General features: G+C 41.1%; 1 protein-coding gene across 1 annotated transcript in view; it reads left to right on the top strand.

Moving 5' to 3' along the window:
* The window catches only part of CFAP61 (cilia and flagella associated protein 61), a 91721-nt gene that overhangs the window by 42863 nt on the left and 33932 nt on the right, over positions 1-14926 (top strand). The window contains exon 19 of the mRNA XM_053460634.1: positions 14502-14603. Coding sequence (XP_053316609.1) covers positions 14502-14603 — 102 coding nt within the window. The remainder of the gene's footprint in view (positions 1-14501; positions 14604-14926) is intronic.

Below are 14926 nucleotides of genomic sequence, written 5' to 3'. Positions count from 1 at the left end.
ATAAATTAAATAAAATAGACAAAAACCCTTCACTGTGGATTTATGTAATTTTGCAGTCATTTTACTGCGCATTTCAAAGGATTCATGCACTAAAAATAAATTGACTGAAGCAATTTACAAGCCTTTAATCCCTATAAGAGGAAGTAGTTTTCTTCTTATTATTTTTTACGTAATTAGTTTAAATTAGCTGTATCCATGGATACAGAAGTACATTTGCTTACCTTTTATTTTCACAAGAGCTGCTAATTCTACTGTTGGATTTAGATTGTATGTTTTTATTTATTTGTTTCTTTCTTTAATTAAAAAAAAATATGTAAGTGCGGTAAAATCTTGATCAATGTAAAAGAAATTGCTCTTTTATATGTCTTGGAAGCTCAAACCCACTATATGATTAACTTTTTTAGCACCATGGTATCAAGACCATCACTACCAATGGGCAAAAGGGGAAGCTGCCAAACATCCTCGGGGGTCCATACACAGCTGCCCCTGCTGATTGTCATTCAATGACCTGCCTAACCTCTTTATGTCATGATGTGGCTTGAGTCCACCTCCCCCTTGCCTAAAGTGGTTTCTTCCTGGGGCACTTCCTGTCTGAAGTGTGAGCAGAGGGTGCTTCCCGTGACAAGGAGTGTATATGTATTATTGTGACTAAAGAAGTTGCCATCTTTGTACGCAGGGGCGGGCTGGGCAGGGGGGCAATTGCCCCCCAGGCCGCCCGAAATCTAATCTAAACGGCCGCTGGGTGCTGATGCCGCTGGCCGGCGCTACTTTAATAATAATAATGGTGGTGTGATTAGAGAAGTGCTGCGAGAAAAATATTTTTCTTCTTGAGCATGAAATATAGTGCCGTAGTTACAGTTGTGTAGGTTAGTGTTTATCTCGTATTCTAATAAACATTTTTAATCGGCAGACCCGAATGCTTCTTTTTTTAGGGCCAAAATGGTCTTCTACACTGGCCTCGCTTTTTCCTGTCCCCATATCCCCCTCCATTATGTAGTTTCTACATTCTTATCAATATATATTATTCTACATTCGGTATTATAAACCAGCTCCTGGGGACCCCACCCATATGATGCTGACTTCTACGTTCTCCTTCACATTACCAGCAGTGGCTCCAACCATCTCACACGTACCAGATCCACCTCGGCATTTAACCACCGGGTAAAAGCACACAAAATATCCTCTGCTACCGTGCTGCACATGTACCATAACTTCATCAACAACAATGCCAACCCTGCCGGTGCCAACCTGTACCATTTCAAGGCTGTGCGGGACATCATCTAATCATAATGCTGATTGGGCATGTACCATAAGCCCCTTCCAGTGTGACCAGCAATTCTGTTTTATATATTGTATATTGTAATAACATATTCCACAACACAAAAGGTTTATCACTAAAGCGGTTTAACCAGAAAGAACCACAAGGGTGGCTACATTTATGCAGGCTTTTCACTGGTGAGATTTTATACCTTGAACTTTAGAAACAACTCTAGTTAATTGGAGAAATGTTTCTAGAACAGTAAAAATCCTGTTTACAGCCCGTGGGATCAGTTTAACAGTGGGTTTTAATCCTTCTCTTTGTATAAAGGTGGAAGTAATGTAATTGCTTCTTGATAAGGGTAGATATCCTTTTTAATCCATGATTGAAAATATCGTTTTAATCCATGCGGTACTGAAGGTTCAAAGGAACAAAGACATTTAATGTAAATACTGTAGCGATAAAATTTACATGAAACTGGAAGCCTAAATCAAAGAAAGTGACATTGTGAGGATTAAGAAAAATAATTTGGTATTGACATGAGCAGAGCAGAGGATAATATATACTGCAAATGTGTCTATCTTTTGAAAAGGAAAATTTGAAGGTTGTCCTGAGCTGATTATCATTTTCTATCTACCTTTGAGACGGTAGGAAGTGTTTTTTTCTATATTGTTTGAACACCAAGCCCCATGAACAATTTAGCATTTCTGATTCCATGGTGACCCCCTGATTTGTTTGGGTTCCATGTCTGGGGGGTTCACCTAGTATTTCTCAGCTCAACTTTTGACATAACTCCTACAGATTTGTCAATGCCATAAAACACGCGTCCGCCTTTCACATCTCTTGACAGTAACCCTGCCTCCAAAGGATAGATTTCCAATAAGCCTATCCAAAGCTTCTCCTTCCCCCAGCGAAAGTCTGTCAGTACCCTGGCGGATCCCAGATTTGTATAGGTTGGCCTGGGCTTGTTGCGGGAATCCACATGGTGTCCACAGAAATTGTTCCAGGGGACAGGGTGCAGGCAACATATTGGAAATGGGACATGACTCAATGCCTGGAAACATGGATAGGGGTAACAGTGATATATTTGGCTCCTCAATTATAAACTCTATACATGGTGAAGTGGAATAGACACATTCTGAAATGTTATCAAAGCAGCCAGGAATTGACTAGAAATAGCTGCGCAGTATGAGCCTGCGTTATGGCAGCCCAGTCATATATTCTCTGGCAGTACAAAACACAATATCCCGCACATCTGTCTTGCTTGGCAATTGCCAGCACAATGCTTGCTGTTTAATTAGGCTTTTTATCTGTACGTTTCTCTGAGAACATCTGAAGCCTACTATGCTGTCTGTCACTAATTAGTTGACTAATTAAATAGTTAGAGCTTACTTGCTGATTACATTGCTAATATGTAATGAATGTGTTAGGTGCTCTTCATTGTTTGGCTCTATCTGTCTTCTCCATTCCTACCTGATAAATACATGAATCTCCCAGCGTCCTGGTTTTATTGTCCCGCCACAACAAATGAAATAGAAAAATCAGGGCATTGTTGTTTTCTATCACGTGTTCAATTATGTCATTAATCTCCTATCATTCTGAAATGACTGGCATATTTGATAAAGGTGAAAAGATTGTTCACCATGGCTGAGATTGATCAGAAAGAATGTTTTCTGTTGTAGCTGATGACACGAGCGACTAAAGTGACAGTTTGCTTGTCATTAGTGTAGTTGTTTTGTATTGATTTACAAACATGATTGCATTGGGCATTTGCCATACATTTTAATGAAGCACCTCCAAGTCCTCACTAACTGCTTTTGAGACGAGGATCAATTGGTGTAAGAGGACATGTTAGATCATTTTTCTAATGCGTTCAACAATACATCATCTTGTCATAAAATCTTTCTGCTGCTTTAAAGCTGTCGTAGTTACCACAGTCGTATTGACATCATTCATGCAGTCATCACACGCTTACTACACGGGATCTAAAGGTAGATACTATGACTTCCACAGCACATATGGGACATTTCTTTCACTCTCTGTCAATAAGAGCAAAGTTTATGTTTCTTAAAATGTTTATTACATTCGTTAGGATGCTGTTACAGATTACACCAAATATGTTTTCCTATTTTCTTCAATAAAAAAATAACTGCCATAGAACAGGCCATAGAAGACTTTTCTGTTATGATATATGACAGATTTCTTTCCTCGTGAAAGGTTTCCATAAGAAGAACGGTTAAATGCTTCCACTCTAAATTGGGACAAACAGTAGGGCATGTCAATAGCTCAAAACACTGCTTACAACTAAGAATATCAGGATTTCTTACAAGGACACTGGAGCCGTCACATGCACATAATGCCTCTGACAGCTGAGTGTCCCTTTAAAGTTACATTTCCCTCCCTTGCAAATCCATGGCAGGATTCATCAGTATACCTGCTTATGCATTTGCTGCCTTTGTCGCCCCTGAGCCTCTTCTCTTGTAGGAGGTGCATTCGGCCGAACTTATCTCCTGTGATCCAGTGCATATGGCTTGCAAGACAGTTCCAGGAGGTCTAACAAGACCCCTGAGAGCATTCACAAAAAATGAATTTTTAATAAATATTTATTTCTATGGCAGAAATTTTGCAGCCTAAACTGGTGGCAGAAGTGGAGATGGGGGTGAGTGTACAATTTAGCTCTGCAGCTGCTTCTAGTAAGCAAAATAACACAGAATCTAAAGGTCTACAATATATTCATTCTTTTTTTAGTTTTAGTGCTCATTACATAGAACATACATTTTAAGTACAAAATGACTAGCCTGCTGCAAAAAGCCATGGCATTCCTATAACACCTTTTGTAATATCGGTGATAAACATGTTAAAAAGCTTCTGCGGAATATACACATTAACTACAACCTTTTTTTCTTGTCACTCAACCATTGCCTTATCGATTCAACTATTTCAATATCCACACGTCTGTATACAATAGTATTATTTTTTATGCGGGGCTGTATACTGGCCCTAAATCACCTAGGATTAGGGGGGCAGGACCAGCAGGGGGTCCTTCTGCTGTCCAACTGCAATATAGATCACTCACTTAGGTGATCAGCCCCCTAGGTGCCAATCAGCCCATTTAACGAGACTGCGCTTAAAAGGCGCTGCATGACTTTAAGACATGGAACATTGGGATACAGTGTGATATCCCGGCACCATATAATGAAGATGATGACTGGGTTTATTATGTACAGTTGTGTGTAAAAGAAAGCACACCCTCTGAATTCTATGCTTTTACATATGATGACATAATAATAATAATAATAATAATAATAATAATAATAATAATAATAATTGTGACCACTCCTATAAAAGCTGAAGTTTTAGCAGTTTGCAGGTCTGGAGCATTCAGGTGTTAACACAATGCCAAGGAGGAAAGACATCAGCAATGATCTAAGAGAAGCAATTGTTGCTGCCCATCAATCTGCAAAAAGGGTTATACATTATGATATATTCGTTCTACAGTGAGAAATATTATTCAAAAGGGAAATTGAAAAGAACCCAAGCGTTACATCTCAGACTGTACAGGCCTCAGTTAGCATGTTAAATATTAAAGTTCATGACAGGTCAGTTAGAAAAGTTTTTTGGAAGGGTTTCCAGGAGAAAGCCTCTTCTGTCTAAAATGAACATTGCAGGACAGCTTGGGTAATGATTTGGGCTTGTTTTGCGGTCATAGGACATGGGAACCTTGCAGTTATTGAGTCTAGGGATGCACTGAAATTAAATTCTGGACTGAAACCGAAACCAAAAATTCAGGATTCACTTGGCCGAAACTGAAAATGACCCCCCCCTAGAATAGAAAAAAACATATTAATATAATTAACACACTGCGGATGATTATTTTAGGTGGGTTTTTTGTTTCGCCATCATTAATTTTTGTCGTTCAGCACACGCATTTACACAGCCCTTACACATGCCTGCCTATATACGCACACATATGAACTTTAATTTTTACTTTCTACAGATATAAACTGCCCAAATACACACATATACACTACCCTTACACAAATACATATGGACTATTGTAACTGGAAACATCTAATTTTTAATGGAATATCTTCATAGATGTACAGAGGCCCCTTTTCAGCAACCATCACTCCTGTGTTCCAAAGTGACCCAAAACATTTGATTGATATATACTGTGTGTATACTAAATAAGAAGGAGGAAAATAATGGTTAAAAGAGATAGACACCGCAAAATGCCTTCGTTCTATATTGTAAAAAATGTCCTGGTTAACACAGACAATTTAACCCTTCTGATATCAGAATAAATAGGTGCCAACACTGTTTTTTTTTTTAAGCATGCAGCTCTTCAGAGTTTTAACTTTCTCAGTCATGGCTGCTCTATGACATCAGAAACATGAGAAGAGTCATAGCAGGGATCCAAGAGTTCCGTGTGCACATTTTTCTTCGCAGTGTAGAGGTGAATAGAGGCGAATAACGTGACTAGAGAGAGATTACAGAAAGCTGCAGCCATGCCCCTTTGGGCAACATGCAGTATTTGCATGGACTATTTAGATAATAGCTGTGACGTGGCAGCGATTTGTTGCGGGCACACTTTCCATCAGAAGTGCATCATGCAGTGGTTTTGCACTAGCCCCAAAGTATCGTGCCCACGATGCAGAAAGGAGCTGAAAAGCAGCAAATGTTTTCTCGAAAAGTTGTATTTTGATGTGGGAGAGCAGGATGGTCCTGCTCTTGATCCAGAATCTTTAAAGAGGGAAGTCGACCAACTGACTTCCCAACTGCAGGAACAACAGCAGCGCATTGAAGAACAGCAGATGGAATTGAAAGCGAACATGGAGGAACTTGAGAGATATAGAAAGGAGATTCAATCTGGAAAGAACATAGAGACGCTGCTGGAATCGCAGACAGTGGAGGTACAGATGGTGGTGACGCAAATGGGGACAGGACCGGAAGCATTTTTAGACCTAGCTTCGTACAGCCTAGCTATAACCAAAGATTACAACGATTTGAAGGAGGATCACAAGGCATCTGTGGAGATGATAGAAAATTTAAAATCAGAATTAAACATCTCGAATGAAAGGGCTCAGAGCGCTGTAATCGAATATGAAAAGTTACGAGAAGAGCAGAATACCACCTGGAATACTCTCATTACTATCCAAAAAGAGCTGGCTGTCAACAGGAATGATGTAAATAGTGCAGAGAAAGATATTGTGAGCGTAGTAAAGGAAGCAGAGCCATTGCAGGAACCATTCATCTCCCAACCACCATCAGAAGGAGCCATAAATTGCAGTTTGTATAATAACCTCGCACCACCTGGACTTCAGAGATCCATCCTCTGCCTCCCTGATAACATCTTGCGTAAAACCGTTACCCCACCAACAACAACCAACGCCGCTACTAGACCTGAAGAATCTGAGAGGCTTCTCTTCTTTGGACTGCGGCAACCAAAGCTTGGCTCCCGTGGCTAGAGGGAATAATAACATCAGTTCTAGTGAAATAACAATCTCTTGTGGATTGTATTGGATATTTAGATGCCTTAGAATTAGTAATAAATAAATAGTTAAATGTATAATCGTTTTCTGTGTGAGTTGCTTTAGTATATAGTGATGGGGTTATGCATTACCACCAAATCTGTTCAGTAAATGGTATTTATTTAAACGTAATTTATTTATAAATTAATAGTTTATTTTTTATGATTTGTAGGATTTATCCAGTTGACATACAGCTTACAAGTTTGTGGGGAAATAATCTATTGTTGCCAACATTATTTTTTTATTTTAAAGTGTCAGGGGTGCTACACATAGGATCTGTCCCGAGTGCCAAATACTCTAGGTACGCCCGTGGTAATTTCATTTATATTTGACTGCAAAGAAATTAAAGCTGGTGCAGACATGTTCCCAACATGCTCATCAAAACGGCCTTGAAATTGGCCCCCAAAGGCAAGAGTCCGGGTCCGGATGGTTTCACCACCATTTTCACCATTATTACTCGCGTTTCTTTCCAGTCCTGGGGCCGCACTTAGCGACGTTATTTAATTCCTTTGCTAAGGGTCACATCCCGACCCTCAGACCAATTTGGCGCACATAGCTGTTATCCCCAAACCGGGCAGAGATGTGGAACATTGTTCCAACTACCGCCCTATTTCGTTGTTTAATACAGATCTTAAGCTGCTCGCTAAGGTTATGGCTATTCGACTGCAGCTCCACATCCCGTCCTTGATTCACGGGGATCAAGTTGGCTTCGTTCCTGGGAGGGAGGCCAGGGATAATACTATTAGAGTCCTGAACTTGCTCACGTATGCCCACGACCGGCGCCTTCCATACACCCTTGTCTCTATGGACGCTGAGAAGGCGTTCGATAGGGTTGCCTGGCCCTTTCTATTCCAGACATTGGAGTCACTCGGTATGGAAGGAAACTTCCTTAACCAGATCAGAGCACTGTATTCGAACCCATCTGCCCAAATTAAGATTAATGGTACCCTATCCGAGAGACTCCCTATCGCTAATGGTACCCGACAGGGGTGCCCTCTTTCCCCGTTACTGTTCTTGCTTTTTTGAAATTCATTTGGAACGAGCGCCACCCACGTTTATCATTTACCCATCTCACCAGACATAAGATCAAGGGTGGCTTGGGGGTACCTAACATTGACTGGTACTGGCTGGCCTCTCATATGCGTCGAGTCGTGGAATGGTCCGTGGGTTCCCCGAAGTTGTGGGTACCTTTAGAGAACTCTTTCTTTGTACATGAGATCGCGGCTGTTCCCTGGTTGCCAGACCGCTGTCGAAGTCTGACGACACGCAATCACCCCACCATCCCCGCTACGCTGCGGGTCTTGAAAAGGTTAGCCTCGCGCAGATTATTGACAACGACTGCTAGCCCGCTGCTTCCCCTCACTAACAACCCCGACTTGGACCATACTCTCCGTCGGAGGCTGCTGAGCTTACTGGAGACCATGCACCTCAAGCATTTGCGGCTCTGCCACATCCTGCAGGGCTCTGCGTTTAGGCCCTTGAAAGACCTTCTTCGCCAAACTCCCCCTACTTTTTCATTGACATTTTTATATCACCAACTCAAACACTATGCCAACTCCCTCCTGCCCGACGCCCACTTGACGAGAGACCTGACTAGTTTTGAACACCTATGCGTTTTACCTGCTGAACCGGCCCACCTATTGTCCAGACTTTACGCTTTGCTTCTTGAGGAGCACAGTGGCTCCAAGCCCTATTACTTCAGTCTTTGGGAAAGGGACCTGGGTCTGCAGCTTACAGACTCGGACTGGGACAAGATCCTATCCCTAACGCATAAGGGTGTTATCTCTAGCAGGGAGCAGGAGTGCTCTTTTAAATTGCTATCTAGGTGGTATAGAGTCCAGCTGGCGTTACACCACTACTTGCCGCATGTGTCTCCACTATGTTGGAGATGTGGCCTTGCTGATGGTTCTTACCTGCATCTATGGTGGGAGTGTCGTTAGGTTCGCCCCTTCTGGGATGTCAAAAGGGAGGTCTCGGACCCTGACTTTGAGGCCTCTCCTGGTGCCGTCTTGCTACACCACTCCCGTACCTCATATGCTGTGTACAAACTCTCCCTAACTATACATATGATTCAAGCCGCTAAATCCATCATACCTAGGTCCCCCCCCCGGTTACGGCGTGGCTGTCGAGGATGAACTTCATTTGCCATATGGAGGACCTAGTGGCTATTTCGATGGGTCGTGAATATGAAAATGGCCTCAAATGGCTGCCTTGGGCGATGTTTATGTCCTCACCACGCCTCATAGACCTCTGTCTCGCACACGCGCCCCCAGGGCTCCCCAGATTTCCTGACCTTACCGACCCGGTTTATGCTGTACTCCCTGCATACATGAGATGTTCTCTCTTTTTCTCTTTCTTCATGCCCTCTCTCTGGAAATCCCACTCTCGGGTTCTTCTACCGGGTTCTGTCTCAGCTGATGATACTAGTGTAGCAGCTATTTTTTGTTTCTGTTATATTTTCAGTTTTTGGTAACTGTTTTTCGTGTTCCGCATTCGCGTCTCCGGAATTGCGTCCTCCATCATGACGATGGGACATACAGTGATTGTACTTATGACTCTGTCGTGCTATGTATTTGTAGACTCGTCATGTATTTATCTATGCTTTACATGCCGTTATGTCATGTGGATTGTTTACTTTGTATACATTTGCCATGTTCGTATGTTACGTGGTATGTTACATGATACATTCTGTATTGTTTCCTGTATGCTCATCTTTACATCTTGACAATAAACGGAGATTTGACTAAAATATACTGCCAAGGTACTGTGCTGTCAGCAGTGAACAGAAAAGGTACTTGGAATTAATTCTTTCTGAGGATTTTAAGGTAAGCAGACAGAGTGGAGAAAAAGGCAAGCAGGGTGCTGGGTTGTATTGCTAATAGCAGTAATGGTTTGTTTATCCTCATAGCTTAAATAGTTTGCAATGTGACTTCTCTTTGTCCAAGTGGACAGATCACTAACAGTACAGGCGCTTTCAGTGTCCAGAATGCTGATACATAGGAGGATCTGACCCTGCCACTAAGACTGAGCTAACTCCCACTGCAAAAAGTATTGGGAAGGAAGCTGCTTTTTTACCCCTTCACGACAAAGCCCGTACATGTACAGGCTCACGATGCAATGCATTCGCGACAAAGCCCGTACATGTTGGACAGCTTGGGTAATGATTTGGGCTTGTTTTGCAGTCACAGGACCTGGGAACCTTGCAGTTATTGAGTCTAGGGATGCACTGAAATTAAAATTCTGGACTGAAACTGAAACCAAAAATTCAGGATTCACTTGGCCAAACCGAAACTGCCCCCCCTTAGAAAAGAAAAAAACAAAAACCACACTTTTATTTAATATAATTAACACACTGCAGATGATTATTTTAGGTGGGTTTTTTTGTTTTAGCATTTTGCCGATTAATGCTATTTTCAGACGATACGTCTCGACCACCGATATATCGGTGCATCCCTAATTGAGTCAACTGTGAACTCCTCTGCATAGGAACCGGCAACAGACTTACTCAAAAGGGTGGGCTGGCAGACCAACGTTCACGTGGTGTGGCCGTATGTCGGGATGGTAAGACCGCCGGGTGTGCACGCCGGCCACTTTAATTTTATTAGGCAGACGGCTTGCACACACCGTGCTGCTGAGTGGCGGGGCTGCTGAGTGAGGCTCTTCGTCCCACTCCTTTCAAGTAGTGACGCTCACGGGGGCGGAGTCACAGAAGAGTTCCTCGTGGCGGGGAGAGGATCGTCACGTCGGAAGAGAGTGGGAAAAAAAGAAAAGCGGAAATGTAAGTATTAAAAAAAAAATAGGAGTTCGAGGAAAGTGGACCTATACTTAAGGGGGGGGATTCCCTTGGGACATCATTATTTTTTGTCGTGGAAAAAACTTTGTTAGTTTAAAAAATCCTGGCTCCTAACTTTTTTAGATGGCTCCTAGATTTAAAACAAATTTGTCAAGCCCTGCACTACCCGTATATATACACACCTGCCCATACACACAACTGCTTCAGCACACACATATACGCTGCCTTTACACAGATATATACACAGCCCTTACACATGCCTGCCTATATACGCACACATATGAACTTTAATTTTTACTTTGTACAGATATAAGCTGCCCATATACACACATATACACTACCCTTACACAAATACATATGGACTATTGTAACTGGAAACATCTAATTTTTAATGGAATATCTTCATAGATGTACAGAGGCCCCTTTTCAGCAACCATCACTCTTGTGTTCCAATGGTACAGGAGCTAATCCTGTTAGCACAGGTAGACATTTACTTGTTTTCCATGAAAACAGCTAAGTGACCCAAAACATTTGATTGATATATACTGTGTGTATACTAAATATGAAGGAGGAAAATAACGGTTAAAAGAGATAGACACCGCAAAATGCCTTGGTTCTATATTGTAAAAAATGTCCTGGTTCTTAAGGGGTTAACACAGACAATTTAACCATTCTGTTATCAGAATAAGTACGCGCCAACGCTGTTTTTTTTTAAGCATGCAGCTCTTCAGAGGTTAAACTTTCTCAGTCATGGCTGCTCTATGACATCAGAAACATGAGAAGAGTCATAGCAGGGATCCAAGAGTTCCGTGTGCACATTTTTCTTCACAGTGTAGAGGTGAATAGAGGCGAATAACTTGAGTAGAGAGATTACAAAAAGCTGCAGCCATGCCCCTTTGGGCAACATGCAGTATTTGCATGGACTACTTAGATAATAGTTGTGACGTGGCAGCGATTTGTTGCGGGCACACTTTCCATCAAAAGTGCATCATGCAGTGGTTTTGCACTAGCCCCAAAGTATCGTGCCCACGGTGCAGAAAGGAGCTGAAAAGCAGCAAATGTTTTCTTGAAAAGTTATTTTTTGATGTGGGAGAGCAGGATGGTCCTGCTCTTGACCCAGAATCTTTAAAGAGGGAAGTCGACCAACTGACTTCCCAACTGCAGGAACAACAGCAGCGCATTGAAGAACAACAGATGGAATTGAAAGCAAACATGGAGGAGCTTGAGAGATATAGAAGGGAGATTCAATCTGGAAAGAACATAGAGACGCTGCTGGAATCGCAGACAGTGGAGGTACAGATGGTGGTGACGCAAATGGGGACAGGACCGGAAGCATTTTTAGATCTAGCTTCATACAGCCTAGCTATAACCAAAGATTACAACAATTTGAAGGAGGATCACATGGCCGCTGTGGAGATGATAGAAAATTTAAAATCAGAATTAAATATCTCTAATGAAAGGGCTCAGAGCGCTGTAATAGAATTTGAAAAGTTAAGAGAAGAGCAGAATACCACCTGGAATAGTCTTATTACCATCCAAAAAGAGCTGGCTGTCAACAGGAAAGATGTAAAAAATGCAGAGGAAGATATTGTGAGCGCAGTAAAGGAAGCAGAGCCGTTGCAGGAACCATTCATCTCCCCACCACCATCAGAAGGAGCCATAAATTGCCGCTTGTATAATAACCTCGCACCACCTGGACTTCAGAGATCCAACCTCTGCCTCGCTGATAACATCTTGCGTAAAACCGTTACCCCACCAACAACAACCAAGGCCGCTACTAGACCTGGACTGCGGCAACCAAAGCTTGGCTCCCCTGGCTAGAGGGAATAATAACATCAATTCTAGTGAAAGAACTAAATCTCTTGTGGATTGTATTGGATATTTAGATGCCTTAGAATTAGTAATTAATAAATAGTTAAATGTATAATTGTCTTCTGTGTGAGTTGCTTTAGTATATAGTGATGGGGTTATGCATTACCACCATATCGGTTCAGTAAATGGTATTTATTTAAACATAATTTATTTATAAATTAATAGTTTATTTTTTATGATTTCTAGGTTTTATCCAGTTGACATACAGCTTACAAGTTTGTGGGGAAATAATCTATTGTTGCCAACATATTTTTTTTTATTTTAAAGTGTCAGGGGTGCTACACATAGGATCTGTCCCGAGTGCCAAATACTCTAGGTACGCCCGTGGTAATTTCATTTATATTTGACTGCAAAGAAATTAAAGCTGGTGCAGACATGTTCCCAACATGCTCATCATCTCTTTATTGTTGCAGACATGATATGTGTTCCTGGTGGAATAAGCCCAATATATGTAAATAAAAAGAATGATAGAGAGCATGGCAGGTGAAGTTCATTGTTGAGAAATGTAAAAATCCAAAGGCAAAATATACTGCCAAGGTACTGTGCTGTCAGCAGTGAACAGAAAAGGTACTTGGGATTAATTCTTTCTGAGGATTTTAAGGTAAGCAGACAGAGTAGAGGAAAAGGCAAGCAGGGTGCTGGGTTGTATTGCTAATAGCAGTAATGGTTTGTTTATCCTCATAGCTTAAATAGTTTGCAATGTGACTTCTCTTTGTCCAAGTGGACAGATCACTAACAGTACAGGCGCCTTAAGTGTCCAGAATGCTGATACATAGGAGGATCTGACCCTGCCACTGAGACTGAGCTAACTCCCACTGCAAAAAGTATTGGGAAGGAAGCTGCTTTTTTACCCCTTCACGACAAAGCCCGTACATGTACAGGCTCACGATGCAATGCATTCGCGACAAAGCCCGTACATGTACAGGTCGCTGTCAAATACCTACATCGCCGAAATCAGCAGCTTTGCAGCATCCACAGAAGCCTCACAAATAATGCTAGTGGTGCATCATGGGAGGATAGCCCTCCCCAAAAAATGACCGCCACTGAACCGATCATCGAAGATAGTGGTGGTGGCCAGCTAAAACAGCGCGTAGGAAGCGATCAGCAATCACTTCCTAAGCTAAATCCATGTTGCCGACATGCCTTGATATTAAGACATTCAACAACACTAACCCCCCCTACCCCGATCGCCTTGTGATTTCTCGGAAGAGCAACCAAGTTAAGGCTTGTATAATCGTTTCTAAAGAGTAAAACAAATAATTTGTATTTATTTTTTTCTTCTTCTATATGTGGCATATTTACATTACCAGAAACATATGTTTATGTAGATTTGTGTTATCTAAAGCAAAAAAAGCAGGAAGACTTACTGAAGCTTTGCATGGATGTTCCCAGCACAAGTCTTTTCCAAGTTTAATGTAAACTTCATTAAATGTTGCCTTTTTCGTTCATCGTGACATCACTGTTATGCATTTATTAATGAAAAACGTTCTTGACATAATTTCCCTGTAAATTCTGAAGCTCCGTTTTTGATATTGTAGCATTGGTGGAAAGGTAGCCACTAAAGTAATAGTTAGGAGAACAGCCTATTCATAAATTATTGTTATTTATTGTTTTATATAGCACCATCATATTCCACAGCACTGTACTATGGAGCTTTGTATAAAAAAGGGACCAGGTAAAAACTTTGAGTGATTGTGTACGATGTATGTGACTCGACTAGTGAGCCTTTCACTGGTCCAAGAAACCCTGCACTTTAGAGAACATCGATAATAATTCAAAATGACATAATTAGAAATGAAAGCTACATTTTGATTGGCTTCTCGGTGCTTTTAGTGAACCAAAATACGGCTCGTTTTAAATAATTATCTGTGCAGGAAATACACTTAACATTATTTTTTAATAATTCTTCAGTATGATCTTTTATGTTGAGCTAAACGTATGTTACAACATTAATGAATGCATAAAGCTTAGTTATATCCCATTAAGACCCCCACCCACTTTTATATATATATATATATATATTTATATATGCTTTTATTTTATGTAGCCCACACTTGAAGTTCAACAATATCACTTTGATATCAACTCATGGACTTCCAGGAAACGACCCACCTGTTTCTTCAATGAAGTGCAACTTACTGGCTAGCAGGTATGTGTTTGAAATGCCAGGGTTGGTGGAGGCAGACGTTGTCTTTGCTACAAGTTTAAAAATGTTGCATCTGTACTTATTTAGAAAGGCTCCTTTAGTTAAAAAAAAAAAAATGATGATGATATTACGATATTGTAGCACCGGTGGAAAGATGACCATTAACTTAATGGTTATGCAAACAGCCCATTTGTAAACACAGAGTTTGTATAAAAAAGTGAAACATTTGTTACAGTTTTACAATTCTGCACCTGTATTCATTTAGAAAAAGCAACTCCTCTAGAAAAGAAATAAAATAAAACACAATGCATAGAAGTTAGAAAATT

Source organism: Spea bombifrons, chromosome 3, assembly GCF_027358695.1.
Source record: "Spea bombifrons isolate aSpeBom1 chromosome 3, aSpeBom1.2.pri, whole genome shotgun sequence".
NCBI classification, from domain to species: Eukaryota; Metazoa; Chordata; class Amphibia; order Anura; family Pelobatidae; genus Spea; species Spea bombifrons.
Note: the sequence above shows the minus strand (reverse complement) of the source record. Positions and strands in the feature narration are given on the sequence as shown.